The 14934-nt window shown below is 34.9% G+C and overlaps 2 protein-coding genes across 4 annotated transcripts in view; one reads left to right on the top strand and one right to left on the bottom strand.

Annotated features, from left to right (window-relative positions):
* Window positions 1–13913, bottom strand: part of scn4aa (sodium channel, voltage-gated, type IV, alpha, a) — a 37232-nt gene extending 23319 nt beyond the window's left edge. For 2 of the 3 annotated variants that reach the window (XR_012387691.1, XM_017358479.4), the window contains exons 1-4: window positions 13845–13913; window positions 914–1217; window positions 706–824; window positions 45–134 (exon numbers count right to left, since the gene is read on the bottom strand). Coding sequence is in view for 2 of the 3 variants with exons in the window: in XM_017358479.4 (XP_017213968.1) it covers window positions 45–134; window positions 706–824; window positions 914–1165 (461 nt within the window). In the remaining variant the exon portion in view is untranslated. 3 annotated transcript variants of the gene reach the window in all.
* fra10ac1 (FRA10A associated CGG repeat 1) overlaps window positions 1–14934 on the top strand; it is an 855621-nt gene that overhangs the window by 318757 nt on the left and 521930 nt on the right. The gene's annotated exons all lie outside the window — the stretch shown is intronic.

Raw genomic sequence — 14934 nt, 5'->3', positions numbered from 1 at the left:
TACTCAATAGAGTCAACAAAAATGAGACACAAAGCAGCTCTTACTCGACAGTTTTACTCCAGGCTGGAGGGTTACTCATCGTCATGAACACGCAATTGGACAGGATGGTGATCATGATGAACATGCTAAATAACGTGAAGTACAGTCAAGGTAAATATTGCAAACATCTAAAGACTCAATAATGAGTGAGTGAGTGAAGTGAACTGAGCCTTGCCAAGTACACTCTCAGAAATAAAGGTACAAAATCTGTTACTGGGGTGGCACCTTTTCAAAAGGTACACTTTTGTACTGTACATGTGTACGTTAGTAAGTTTAGGGACCACTTTTTGTACCTTTAAGGTGCATTTTTGTACCCTTATGAGGTACATATGTACTTTTTAGGTATTAATATGTACCTTTAAGGATCTGTTAAGAACAAAAATATACCTTTTAAAATGGTACCGCCCTGTGACAGATTTTGTACCTTTATTTCAAAGAGTGTTTGGTTTTTACCCAAAAATTGCAATTAGTCCTCTGTTTTTAATCCATCCATGCACACACATTTTGAGTGAGTGTGACCACACACACACCAGGAGGAGTGGTCACCAGGACCAGAAACTGAACCAGCAACCTTTGGGTAACCAGCCCACACCCAAAATTGCCCTCTAAATGATGATTGTTATCAGATACAATGATTGCAATGAAACAACTGCACAAAAAGGATATGAATGTATAAGAATTTTGATGGCTCCTCTTCTGACAATACTAAAAGGACTGATGCAAAACATCGCCGGTTCAGAAGAGAACCTGAAGATTGTGTTTCCCTTGCTTATGACAATAAAAGTCTGCAAAAGAGAAAGAGGTTAAAAAATAGCTGGAGAACACAATATGAACAGAGATCACTTCATCTAACATAAATGGGCACAAGACTGACTTTCTGTGTTTTATAAAAGGGGTCGATGTCTTCCAGAGGGGTGTTGAGGAGATCCCCGGGGGGGTCGCCATAGATCATCGGCAGGCATTTTCCCGCCTCCAGATCGCTGCTCGGTGCCTGTGGTTCCTCCTCGGCTCCCTCTAGTTCCTCCCTGGTGCTCTTCTCCTGGATGAGCCTCTCGATCTCCACCAGTGACTCTGGGGTGAAGCGGCGGAACACACTGGTGCCTGTGGGAGGGAGCAGGCGTGCCATCTTGGCATCGCGAAGAGACACCACCTCAACGGGGAATCTCTACACTAAACTCCTAAAAAGAGGGAGAACAAAATATATTTGGATTATGACTGACTGGCAGTTCTGCGTGAATTGTTCAGACCATGCAAAAAAAAATAAAAAATCCAGTCCAAAACTTGCTTGTATTTGTCTGCTGTCAGATGTATTGCAAAAGAAGCAAAGAGTTCAAGCTTCTCTCTGAATGAAGTTTACATATACGATAAAGCCACAGTCACATTAGACTTGCAAAATTTATATGGCTGTGGTGGTAATATGTTGCAAAACGTTAAAATATGTGATTGACTGAACTTCACTGAAACACTGCAGTTCTGCAGACAATCCAAAATCCAAAACAAAGTGCAGGGTTAATTAATATGCCGGTGATCATTGGATAAGGGAATTTAAGGAAAACAGAAAATAAATACAAAAGCACACTGCTGTTTTTTTGTTTAAATAATAGCCATGTCAATAAAGTGCTTTTAATTTTTTACTTATATTTTTCGAGAGCCTTAACCGACTATTTTTTGTATAACTTTAAAATGATTGCTCTTTTAATTCAGTCCTTGTCTTTACATGTTATAATTAGTCATGCAGTCAAATCACATTTAATTATTTATGTACTACTTAGTGTTTCCTTTAGAATTTTTTCCAGCTGTGGCAGCAGACAATTTTTTACACAGATCTACCAAATACCTGTGGCGTTATTTTAGTGACAAAAGTTGTGAGCACAGTATTAGAAGTCGAGATCGCATTTATGTAATAGACAGTCAGCACGTAACCTTAAATGGTTGAACAAATAAAGCACAGCACTACAATAGTTACACAAAAGTTTGTGCTGTTTTAATTCACTTACCCTTTAACATGTTTTAGTGAGATTATTACCCGCTATTAAAAAAATAAAATGTTTTGAATGAGAAGCTGTAATGTAGCCGTGGTGGGATGAATTTTGGCATGGCGCCCTGCCATGTAAGAACGACTGTAGTGTAAACCATGACTTATTTATACTATATACTGTATTTTCAATTCCATTCACTGTTGGTTCATTTTGTTACCAGGAATTTAAAACAGCCTGCATTTATGCAAACTGCAAACTATATTAAAACACACAAAGCCTTGGGTCTTGGCTCATATTACATTTCATGAAATAATGACTCACAGGGGGAAATTATAATGGTGATATTTGTAAATCAGTGAGAACTTTATGACAGTAAAGCAGTAAAAAAGAAAACTGAATCAATTTTGGAATAAGGTTGTAACACAAAAAATGTAGAAAAAGTGAAGCAATGTGAATACATTTATGTTTAAATTTATTGTAATACTATACAAAATAATTATGACAATTAAGATGTACAAATGAAATTCCTCAAAAGCTTTTAATATATTTTTAATATGATGGTTGAAACATTTGTGTGTGTGTTTTTTTTTTAATAATTAGCATAAATTACTAGCAAGTCATTTTTTACATAAACAAGTCATGTTTACTTGTATATGAATCAGATTTTATTAGGGATGTGACAATATTGTAAATACCGTCATACCGCAATAGTAATTTTTTTCAATATTACCGTAGGCGCATGACTCAATAAAACTATATTTCTGAGAAAAGTTTGCTTAGGCCAATGAAGCGAACGGGAGGTAGCGGGAACTACAATTCCCATCAGCCTAGGCTAACCATCATCCTTTGCGGTCTGTTGTCACTACATACAGTATTCAGTAATGCGGAAATGGAGTGTGCTGCTAGTAGCGGGGAAGAAAAAGAGCTGGAAATGATTAACCTTAAAGCGGGTTTTAAACCAGATGTGTGGAAGCATTTCGGTTTCTTTCTAAAAGATACGAAAAAGGAGAAAAGGTGACAGACAAAGAAAAAAACAGTATGCAGGCACTGCCAGACTGTGGTGAAATTTAAGTCGGGGAATACGACTAAAATAAGTCATGGGGACTGCAGAACACAGCACTCTTGTTAGATTGATGCAGACATTGACTTGTACCGCAAAGAGACCTCTATCTCACTCATGGCTTGTCCTCTCATGTGGTGGAAAGACAATGCACAACGTTACCCACTGCTGTCAACCTTGGCTAAATCATATCTCTCTGTCCCAGAAACCTCAGTCCCAAATGAGAGGGTTTTTTTTTCTGTTGCAGGGGACTTTTTACCAGGTTATAGTTATGTACTAATTTTCCTTAAAAAACCCATCTCTATCTAAGTGAGTGAGTGCTTAAATGTTGAATGTGATGAGCTTTCAACATTACTAAATTGAAACTTTATTTTTTTTATATGGTTTGAAAGTTTTTTGTTATTAAAATTGAAAAATTGAAGTTCCTGTTTCGAAATTTACAGATAGATGGCTAATTTGTATGTCATTAATATGTTCAGTGATAAGGTAAATAAACACTTTTGGCACTTTTTTCGAGTCTTTTCATTAGTTTAGTTTTTCCTGTAAATTATTCAATAATCTGTACCATGCCATTCATACCGAGGTTTTATCGTACCGTGAAATTCTGATAGTATTACATCTCTAGATTTTATACAAAAAAAATATGAAGATCGGACGTTTTTACAATTACACTAAAAGTCATTTAGTTCGTAAAGTATACACTAGATGTCTTGAAGGCATTAGCTAGATTTTATTTAATGTTTTTAGCTGGCGTTGCTGATACAGTAGTTCAGATTACTTAGTAACTTGAATCTTACATTTAATACAGCAAATATCAAAACAATGAGCTCTGAATCTGATATTATTATTCTGTAAGTCACATCAATAGGTCAATGATTGTGATGATAAGGCAAATAACATATTCTCCCTCCCTCTAGTCTAAGACATGACCACAATCAACCGAAACTCTAGTCTGCCACACTTGAGACTGTACCAACTGCAGCCTAAATAACTGTCAAAGCAATGACAAGACACAAGTGTACAAGTCAGTCTCAAAGAGCAAGACACTTTCCCACAGTACCAAGGACAAGGAGAGCCAAACATTACTCTAGAACATCATATTACTTATTAACTTAGCAGACACTGGCTTCCAAGCCAACTCCCATAGATCATGATGACTTTACAGAGACACAGCCAATGGCAGGCAACTATGAGTGTGTGTCAGGCAGCCATTTTGTATTCATAACACAACACAATACTAAATATAAACGAACATTTATAAAGAACTATTTAGAAAGAACATTTATAAATAACAATTTACAAAGAACGAAATGGACATCAATGTTGGCTATCCTTTGGCACAAACATTAGTGTATAACAGCAATGCAAACACCCTGGGGGTTAAATCAAATACTAGAAAATTTTGAGTAGCTACATACGACGATTGAATAAATTTTGCACATTTTTATCATCATCATCTCTTGCTTCCGCTTTTCTCTGACTGACCTCTTGGGTAAAGACAGTACAGTTTTAGACACCATACAAAACTGGCTGTAAAACTTTGCTTCGGTCATGGTTTGCTGGCTGATTATTTGGATATCAGACAAAGCAGAATGTTTTCAGATTGTGCATTCTGAGCAGTGTTGGGGAAGCTACTCTGGCACTGTAGCTTCATAAGCTACTCATTAAATACAGTAGCCTAAGCTACTTTCAAACTACACAAAAGATTGCTACTCACATTGAAGCTACTTTGTTTACAAAGGTATATTTACAAAAAAATGTAAATAAATATTAATTCTACGTAAAAAAAAAAAAAAAAAACCTACCACACAGTTTTAAAATTTTACATCTCTCAGAAATTCTCAGACTGCAACTAATGTAGCATTACACACAGCCAGGGGGCCGCTAAGGCGCTGTTCACTTTGTCTGATGTCTGCAAGAGACTGGTGAAGTCTGTGAGAGACTAGTAAAATCTTGTGGCAACAGATGTGCTGAAGTCATTTAAAATCTATATATATAATCCGGGGTCGCCACAGCAGAATGAACTGACAACTTATCCAGCAAGTTTTTACGCAGCAGATGCCCTTCCAGCCGCAACCCATCTCTGGGAAACGTCCACACACACATTCACACACACTCATACACTACGGACAATTTAGCCTACCCAATTCACCTGTACCGCATGTCTTTGGACTGTGGGGGAAACCGGAGCACCCGGAGGAAACCCACGCAAATGCAGGGAGAACATGCAAACTCCATACTTTTTAGTTGTAAGCTTTCTTTGTGACACAGTCATTGCTATTTTATAAATTTCCCACAAAACTAGTGGTTTTTGTTGTGTGCTTTTACAATTTTTTAAATGATGATTATAGCCCACATAATTTCTGATAAATCAAGTCAAGTGTTTAAAAATTGTTTTCTAATTTACATTTTCAATGCATACATATGTTTTTATAATTATATAATTTTATATTCATTTTTTTCTTGATCCAGTGGCAATGACGTGCATATGTGCAAGTTGAAGGCACGCAGATATACAGTACGTACACCTCTGAGAATTCAGTCTTTCTCTGTGGGGGCTCAGCATACAGAGAGGGGCTGGGAAAGTGGAGACAGACACACACTCTGTATCGCTCTCATGCACATCCGTACCATACAAACACTGATATAGTGGCCGCTCAGCTGCCGTGGGCCATCATGGTTGAGCATCGAGTTACAGAAGTACGATGACTCCGCTCATTCCAGCTTCACTCGCATCGCACCAATAAACAGCTCAACCAGCCAACTCAGCTCTGACCCACAGCTCTTCTCCCAACATCTACACCACTGCATGTGTCCTCGGACTCCTTTAAACACAAAAAACAGTTCCTCCCCTTGATCTTTCCACCTATTACAGCTCACAACTCATTTCATCTGAACTCTCTTCTTTAAAAATTCAGCAATCTTATTTCTACATCATTGTTTCTAAAGGACCGTTTTTAAAAGCTCAGATTTTCCATCAAAAGCTCATAATACGTCCCCTTCAAAAGGTTCCTGCCAAAAAATGGGAGGAAGTTCTGTGCAATTTTTCCCACCAATATTAAGCTTCAGTGTGCCTTTCTGGGTGGGGCTTCACGCTACCATTAAGATGTCTCATATCACTACAGGATGAGAAAGAGCACTACCTCCTCCTCCACTTTTTTAGAGTCTTCATCAGGTCAGGGGCCCAGTTTCCCCCAAGAGTTAAATATACTTCTAGCAGAGTATTTATTAAAGATATTTCCTGATTGCATTATAGGAGATCAGGTCTTCAAGCGGATTTGTCACTAGACAGTCCTGTAACCTGCTCATGTTCTTTTTGTAGCTGTTCTGTAGAGTCTGTCTAAAATTACTACTACTACTATTATTATTATTATTATTATTATTAATAATAATAATAAATAAATAAATAAATAATAATAATAATGATAATAAAAATGCCCTACAAATTCATGAAAGGGGTCAACAGTTTTCCATGCACCAAATATATTACAGCTATCACAATTAAAGTCAAAATTTACAATGAAAGAAAAGTGTCAATTTTAGGGCTGCACTGCCTCATTTCAGCATTGATATCCCAATATGTGAATCTGCAATAGTCACATCGCAAGATCTGCAATGCCAAATTGGGATTATAATAGCCAGCCTCCACAGTTCAGAACACGCTATTTGTGAAGTCTGTGCATAGTTAAACCCTAATAAAATGAAAGGTGTTCATTTGGACGTGTTTCTAAACATCTGTGACTGTCTAAGATTTCAAATGAATTTAAACCAAGAAGTTATCAAGTTTAACCTTTAACAAAGATTAAATCTATTTATTTATACAATCATGAATATACAATGCTATTTTAATATCTGTGCCTGAATACTGTTGGAAACCAAAGAAGCTCATATACAAGATTCATATCATTTGCATCTTTTTAAATTTGCTTTATGTAAAATGCTTCTTTAATTTTAAGCAGACAGTGTTCTACAAAGTAATCTTAAATTATGATTTCCAAATGTGCTACAAGTCATCTTTTGAAATTATATTTTGCAATATCGCAGACAAAAAAAAATTGCAATGCCAATTTTTTCCCAATATTTTGCAGCCCTAGTCAATTAGCAGTGCATTTGGTAACCAAAAAATCATTTGGGAAGATTATAAATAACTTGGACATCTTTCCACACTAAACAGGTCTGACCCTTTTTCTAATTTATATATACTTAACATATTTACTTCTTTAATTAGAAAGGCTGGTATAGGTAAGGATTAGAATTACCTTTTCAATTACTAGCCATCTAACAAACTACTATGTCTCAGTTTCCAACTGTGATGCTCCAGCCTGATCTCACGAGAAAACGTAAGTGTTTTACGTTTTGCCAGTTTAGTGGCTAATTCGTCCGAATTCGTACGAGTTCAGTCGTACGAAATGGTACGATTTTTAAAAGGAGGCGTGGCACCTGACCCCACCCCTAACCCCAACCGTCATTGGGGGATAAGCAAATCGTACTAAATTGTACGAATTAGATCGTACGAATTCATACGAATTAGCCACTAAATGAAAAAGTTACGAATTGCCGTGAGATTGTGTTGGATGCTCTCCACCAGTTCTAACTGTAATATTTTGTGGGATGCCTTGCCATATGAATCTGGAAATGTGCTTATTTAGATGAGAAAACACATATAAAAGGGGATAATAGAAGGGTCTGGCCTTTGCATTATAAATTATAAAGAGAGTCATGTCAGACTAATGTTACACTGCAAAAAATGCTTTTCTAACTTAGAGTTTTTGGCTTATTTCTAGTCCAAATATCTAACAATTCTTAAATCAAGAAGCATTTTCTAGACCAAGGGTTCTCAAACTTGCTCCTGGAGGTTCAGTGTCTTGCAGATTGTACTGTAGCTCCAAATTACCTCAACACACCTACAAGGCTGTTTCTTGAAAGCCTATTGAGAGCTTGATTAGCTAGTCCAGTTGTGTCTGATTGGGGCAGAAGCAAACATATGCAGAACACTGGCGCTCCAGGACCGAGATTGAGAACCCCAGTTCTAGACAAGCAAAAAAATATTTTCCTTTTTTCAGAAATAATGTTAAAATAAAGTGTTTTTTTTTTCTTTAAACAATCAAAATAATCTGCAAATGGGGTAAACAAAATAATCTTGTTTTCACGTAGCCAGATTATGACTTTCTCCAAATGCAAAAAAAAAGTTGTATTCCATTCATAAACAAATATAAATATTACAATTGACTTAAATTACAAAAAATGAGAGATAATATTATAAACAATAATAAACAAAAATCATTTTAATAAAATCATAGCTAAATGGTAACTTTTAAAAGAACTTTTATTGATTGAAGCAATTGTTATTTGTTTGATTACCAATTTCCAGGAGGAGCATGCAAAGATGTTATGACAAGCCCAACTCATAATTGACAATCATTCTATTATTTAATCAGCAATAGACCAAACCCCTATAAATAATCAAGCTTGTCCTTCCTCCATTATCTCTTGACCTTCAGCAAACTTAATGATATGACAAAAGTAGTCATAATTCTAGAGTATATTAATGAGTTTTTTTAAACAAACTAATAATGAGTTTGGTAACAACACACAGATAATAACTCATAGCAAATATCCATCAGCAAATACTTTAAAGATATTTGGACAAGTATTTTGTCCATTAAAATTTCAAAACAAAAATCAAAATAAACCAGACGTGTTTTAAAAAGGTAGCATATGCTCATTTTCAAGCAAAATAATTCAGAAAGGATGTTCATTTATTCATATCCTTTTAGGCTTAGTCCCTTTATTTATCAGGGGTCGCCACAGCAGAATAAACCACCAACTTATACAGCATATTTTTTACGCAGCGGATGCCCTTCCAGCTGCAACCCATCATTGGGAAACACCCGTACACACTCATACACTACAGCCAATTTAGCTAATTTAATTCACCTATAGTGCATGTCTTTGGACTGTAGGGGGAAACCCACGCCAACACGAGGAGAACATGCAAACTCCACACAGAAATGCCAACTGACCCAGCCGGGGCTCAAACCAGCGAACTTCTTGCTGTGAGGCGACAGCCACTGCGCCATCGTGCCGCCCAACTCTTTTACATTTTATTCCTAATTTCTGTTTAATGGAAAGAAGATTTTTAAATTTATTTTATGTTTGCCATGGTGACAGTACACAATGTTTTATTAGTTATTTTACTGGTATCCCACTTATAAGTGCAATTTAAAGGCTTAATTAGGTTAATTAGGCAAGTTAATGTACAGTATAACAATGTTTTTTTCTGTAACCAACTGATGAAAAAAATAATAAATTTTATATATTTCTTAGAAAGTACAATATTATTGAACTTGATTAAAAAAATGAAAAACAGCTTTTAATCCAGCCAAAAAAACACAAAGAAGATTTTATCCAGAAGAAAAAATATAATAGGAAATACTGTGAAAATGTCATTGCTCCGTTAAATATCCCTTGATAAATATCTGAAAAAGAATAACAATACTGTTGCTAGTCAGCACTGAAAGTAGGCTTTTTTTTGCACAATTATTTTCACTATCAAACTGCTGTAATTTTACATGCACTATTTCACTGGATCCGAAAAAAATTACAATTTAAATATTTTATCTCAGAACTTGCATTTGTTCGTTTTTCATGAGTCGCTCAAATAAACATCTACCCAGAAAACAATTAATTAATTTTAGCTCAATTATGTTATATAAGACATAACCTTTACTATATCCAGATTATTTCTGACTGTGTGACCTCTTGACACCAGTTCTTATGTCTATGTGGTAAGTTGTAAACAAATGATCAGCAGCACAAACAAGGGATTTTATTACTATAGTGTGATGACATGAGGCGTGCTCTTGGTTTATGTCTTTTTAAAGGGTCATATGCCATGCCTCTCTTTTCTGCCGGGTCCACATAACCTTAACCAGCTCTCAAGCCTCTAAAGCATGCTGGAACCTTACTCGTATGTCTCAAATTCACCAGCAACTGAAATCACCATGCAAAATGTGGTCATTTCAAACTAAAAGGAGGGACTCATTATTTACAAACCAATCAACATATATGAGCTATTTTTAAAATAGGTTTTACACTTTTATGATGTAAAAACAAACTGAGAAAAGTTTCTTTATGCATTTTTAAAATATATTTAAGCAGAAAGCTGCAGTATATCAAGTATATGCAGTATATCTGAGCAGCTTGTTTCTCATCATTGGACAATGTTAAGTGGCTGTCAAGCTATAAATGTTGCAAAACAACAACAACAACAAAAACCCAAAAGCATATTTCAGCAGTCACATGTTTTTTTCTGCTGTTTGAAACCAGAAATACGGATGCCAGAAAAAACAAAACTTTTTCGATGCAATCTTTCGATGCAATCTAAGTTTTCAAAAAGGTGGGAATATATTTGTAATGCCGTTTAATTTGGACAGTTTGCTTATTTAGTGATTCATTCTCTGATATTTCTCACACCAAAATATTAGCATGAAAACAAAAAGAGAACTGCACAACATATTTACTTACAATCCACTTTAGGAAGCAAATATTGCATTTAATTTGTTAGGAATAAACAACTCAACACTGTTAAAAATGCATGTTTCCACACAATTCATTCATGTTGCCCCAACACAAATCGATCAAGTTAACTATTGTTGTCCCAATGAAATCTCAAGAATTGTGTTGTTTCAACTCATTTTAATTAAGTAGCTTGAAAAAATAAAATAAATTTTTTTTAGAGTGAACTCTGTACCACAATGTGCACACCGCCTTGCATTCTGCCATCAGTTTTGACATACATGTTATTGACCTTATTCTAAAATGCGGAAGTGCGCCTGTTTTCGGGATTGTCTTAGAATTTCCGATTCAGTCGCCTATGGGAGAACTGACTAGGAATAATAAACGGCAGAAAACGGTCAAACTACTTGCTCTACAAACAAATGTTTGCATGATTATACAGACCAAGTAGAATAATATAATAAGAAAATATCAAATTGCAAAATCAAGCAGCGTAACGAGCAGTTTTTAACATCAAAAAATTAATGGAAATGAATGAGACCGGAAGTCTCAAGCCAAAAAGATTCAAATGGTAGCGCCCACACGTCGGCGGAGAATAAGGTGAATAATGAGTAAGATTATTTACTTTTCACCTTTTAAAATATAAAATAAACAATGAAGTAAATGCACACAGACTTTTAATTTCAGCCAGCCAGCCTCAGCACTTCTGGACATTCCTTTATATATTTGCCATGTTTAAGGTCTGTTTACTTTAAAAATCAGGGATCTTCACTGCATGATGGATATACAATATAAAGTGGGTCTCAGACTGGATAAGAGACACTGCATTAAATTCCATTTTGCCCTGCCATGTCTTTAAAATATGAGTTTATTCTACCCCAGTATTTTCAATGGAGTTTCTAAATGAACTAAATGAATGTTTAAGTCTATTTAACTGAATGTACTGTAATTAATTACAACATCAATGCAGTAAAAAAAACCTTATGAAATTGAAAATAGTCACATTAAGCTTCCACCAGAAGGTTATCATTGGGTGCATGAACACTAGCTGTGCATATACCCTACTGAAATACCCTCTATAATATGTTATATAATCACTTTAATGTAATCACTAATAATCACTTCAAAATTTCATTTGTTTTAGACACCAAAATAGGATGACATCTTTGACTTACAGTTAAGGTCAAAATTATTAGCCCCCCCCCCTGTTTATTTTTTTCCCCAATTTCTGTTTAACAGAGAGAACATTTTTCAACACATTTCTAAACATAATAGTTTTAATACCTCATTTCTAATGAATGATTTATTTTATCTTTGCCATGATGACAGTTAGTAATATTTGACTAGATATTTTTCAAGACACTTCTATACAGCTTAAAGTGACATTTAAAGGCTTAACTAGGCTAATTAGGTTAACTAGGCAGGTTAGGGTAATTAGGCAAATTATTATATAATAATTGTTTGTTCTTTAAAATCGAAAAAAAAGTATATATAGCTTAAAGAGGCTAATACTTTTGATCTTAAAATTGTTCTTAAAAAATGCAAAAACTGCTTTTATTCTAGCTGAAATAAAAGAAATAAGACTTTCTCCAGATGAAAAAATATTATAAGAAATACTGTGAAAATTTCCTTGCTCTGTTAAACATCATTTGGAAAATTTAAAAAAAAAAAAAAAAATTAAAAGGCGGGCTTACAATTCTGACTTGAACTGTAAACATTGGGACACTTTTTTAAGTCTAGTATGCATCACTTGTGATAAAAGACTAGAAACAGATATCCCGTATCATAAAATGCAATCAAACGTCATGATGCCACAAACTCCGGATGCACAAAAGGTGTGTTGGTGACTATAAAACGGGTCAAATTCATGTTTGCACCTTCTACACTTCTACAGTCTCCTTTTGCACACATTAAAAGACAGCGGTAGATGGATCGCCAGATCACATGGTTTCACCGGTGAAAGAAACCTAAAACCAACACCTTCTGCGTCCAAGAGCATGTGATGCCCAATACTCGCTCACACACTGACACACACATGCTAAACAACACATCCTCTAACTCAATAAAATGTACAGCAAGCATTTACCATGGCACCATCCTTGTTTCACCAATGATAAACATAGTGATGTCATGGTTTAGCTCTAATCAACAACATACTATCCAGTAATCAACCAGTGTGTGCCACTGTAGGTCAAACTCACAAGGTCCAATCACAAGTTTCCATCTGGCCCTTAGTGATAAAGCTAAAAATGAACATCTTTTTTATTTCTATTAGAAGAAATAGTCCATATTAAACAACATTAAATTTAGTTTGCCTGCACCTCTGAAACAGGGTTAAGTACTTGAGACGTGGTCTATATCCTGCAGATGCGAGAGCATAAAACTGAAGGGGGGTTACACAAAATCCGATCTGAGCACTTCTTATGAGTATCTCGGGACCAACAATCCAAAAGTCTCCATCATCCTACACCTCTGATCAGGGCAACATGGATTAACAGTGGAGGAATGGTGGGGTACAACTGAACACTACGAGCATCACCAGCCGAGCCGTGAAATGAAGACCGAGGCTATATTTAACTCTGACTCCATACACTGTTGGATGGGGGGGAAAGGAGTACAGCTACACAGTCAGCATCTGCTGGAACAATAGACTTGAGAGCATTAGCCGAAAGGAAAAACTTTGAGCTCACATACCTGTATATATACATATAGAGAAGTATGATGGAAAGCAAATAAACAAGAGTGATGAAGTGAAAGAGAAATAATATTGAACATTTACAAAATAGACATGCTTCAACACTAATTTATTGTTATTTAATTTTCATTTATGCAATGTTTTAAAAGAAATACCAATGGCGTGATTTTGAGACTTGGAAAATTGGTCCTTTTTTAATATGGTTGTCATTACATGACAGTATTTGCCAACAGAATGCCATGCTTTACTAGTCAGAATCAAATGTTTTGGATACAAATCTTTCTCACTTAATTTTATGTAAACTGCTGGACATCTTTAAAATTCCAGTGTTCTCACATGTTTTAAATCATGTCAAATCCCAATTTTAAATCCCATTTTTTTCAACATTATACTTTGCAGTCACACTAAAGTCTGTCCAGACATGGTCACCAGCATATTAAATCAACACTGAAATCAAAACCTTTGGGGGCCAAAATGAACATGTAGCTTTCCATATACAGACATAGCATTGCCCTCAAACAACTGACATGCTTGCTCTAGACCACAGCTTTACCTTTAACAGTGAGGTAAATATTTCCACAAAACCTTCAGTCTTTGGTCTTCAGTCTTCCAGCTGAAGTCTGACTCTATAACCCGAGGCCAGCGCGAGCTCCAGGGCAGCTGTTGCTGACGCGTGAACGTCTTGAATGAAACCTGAGATTGAGCCGCAGGTATAGAGAGGATCATCATTGGAAAACTCGCAGTTATGAGGGTCTTGGAAACACGCTTTTTACTTTACCTTTGCTGAGCAGGTGCTTTTCTGGGTTGTTGTATAGTAAAACGATTTCTGTAACGTCTACAGAGAAGGACTTCCCTCAGCGATAAAAAGGAATACAGACGGAATAATAAATAGTAAACTAATAATAAATATTATGTATAAACAGATTGTTTTGCTTAAGTGAATAATTATTTGCTACATAAACCAATGAAACCAGGTAACAGGTATATGATACAACATATATTAAAACAGTTTACGTTCACAACGGCACAAATATTTAAAACCTAGCTAAACGATCTCAGTTCAAACTAGTTTTGTCCGGTTTGATAAAAGGCGCGAAAAATCCCGTTTAGTTTTTCAAAGCAGAAATCGTTTAAAAATTAACTTAAAACTTAAATCATATTAATATAAGTAATGAATTATTAAAATTTAACGAATAAGTGGATTAAAATGTTTTTTATGACATATAAATAAAATTATAAATAAATAAAGTCAAACAATTTCAGCCCCTTTATAATCGCACACAATCATATATTATATTATACTATATTATTTATATAATAAATAATTTTTATAGAACTCTCTCTCTCAATAAATACTTCATTGGCATGAAAAATGCTACAAATGTAGCCTATTGCCAAAGCATTTATAAAGTTTACATTAAAATAAAAGAACATATATAATAAAAACACAGTAAATAGTATTAGTAAAAAAAGATATATACATATAATAAACAAAAATATAAATATAAATAAATATGCATACAATATACATATAATATTAATTTATATCAATAAAAACAATAATAGATTAGAATTTACTGTACATTTAACAATCAACGTTTTAGGATAAAACGGTAATAAAAACAGTAATAATCATCATATTT

Source organism: Danio rerio, chromosome 12 (assembly GCF_049306965.1).
Source record: "Danio rerio strain Tuebingen ecotype United States chromosome 12, GRCz12tu, whole genome shotgun sequence".
Lineage (NCBI taxonomy): Eukaryota > Metazoa > Chordata > Actinopteri > Cypriniformes > Danionidae > Danio > Danio rerio.
The sequence above is the reverse complement of the archived record's forward strand: the minus strand, read 5'-3'. Positions and strand labels throughout refer to the sequence as shown.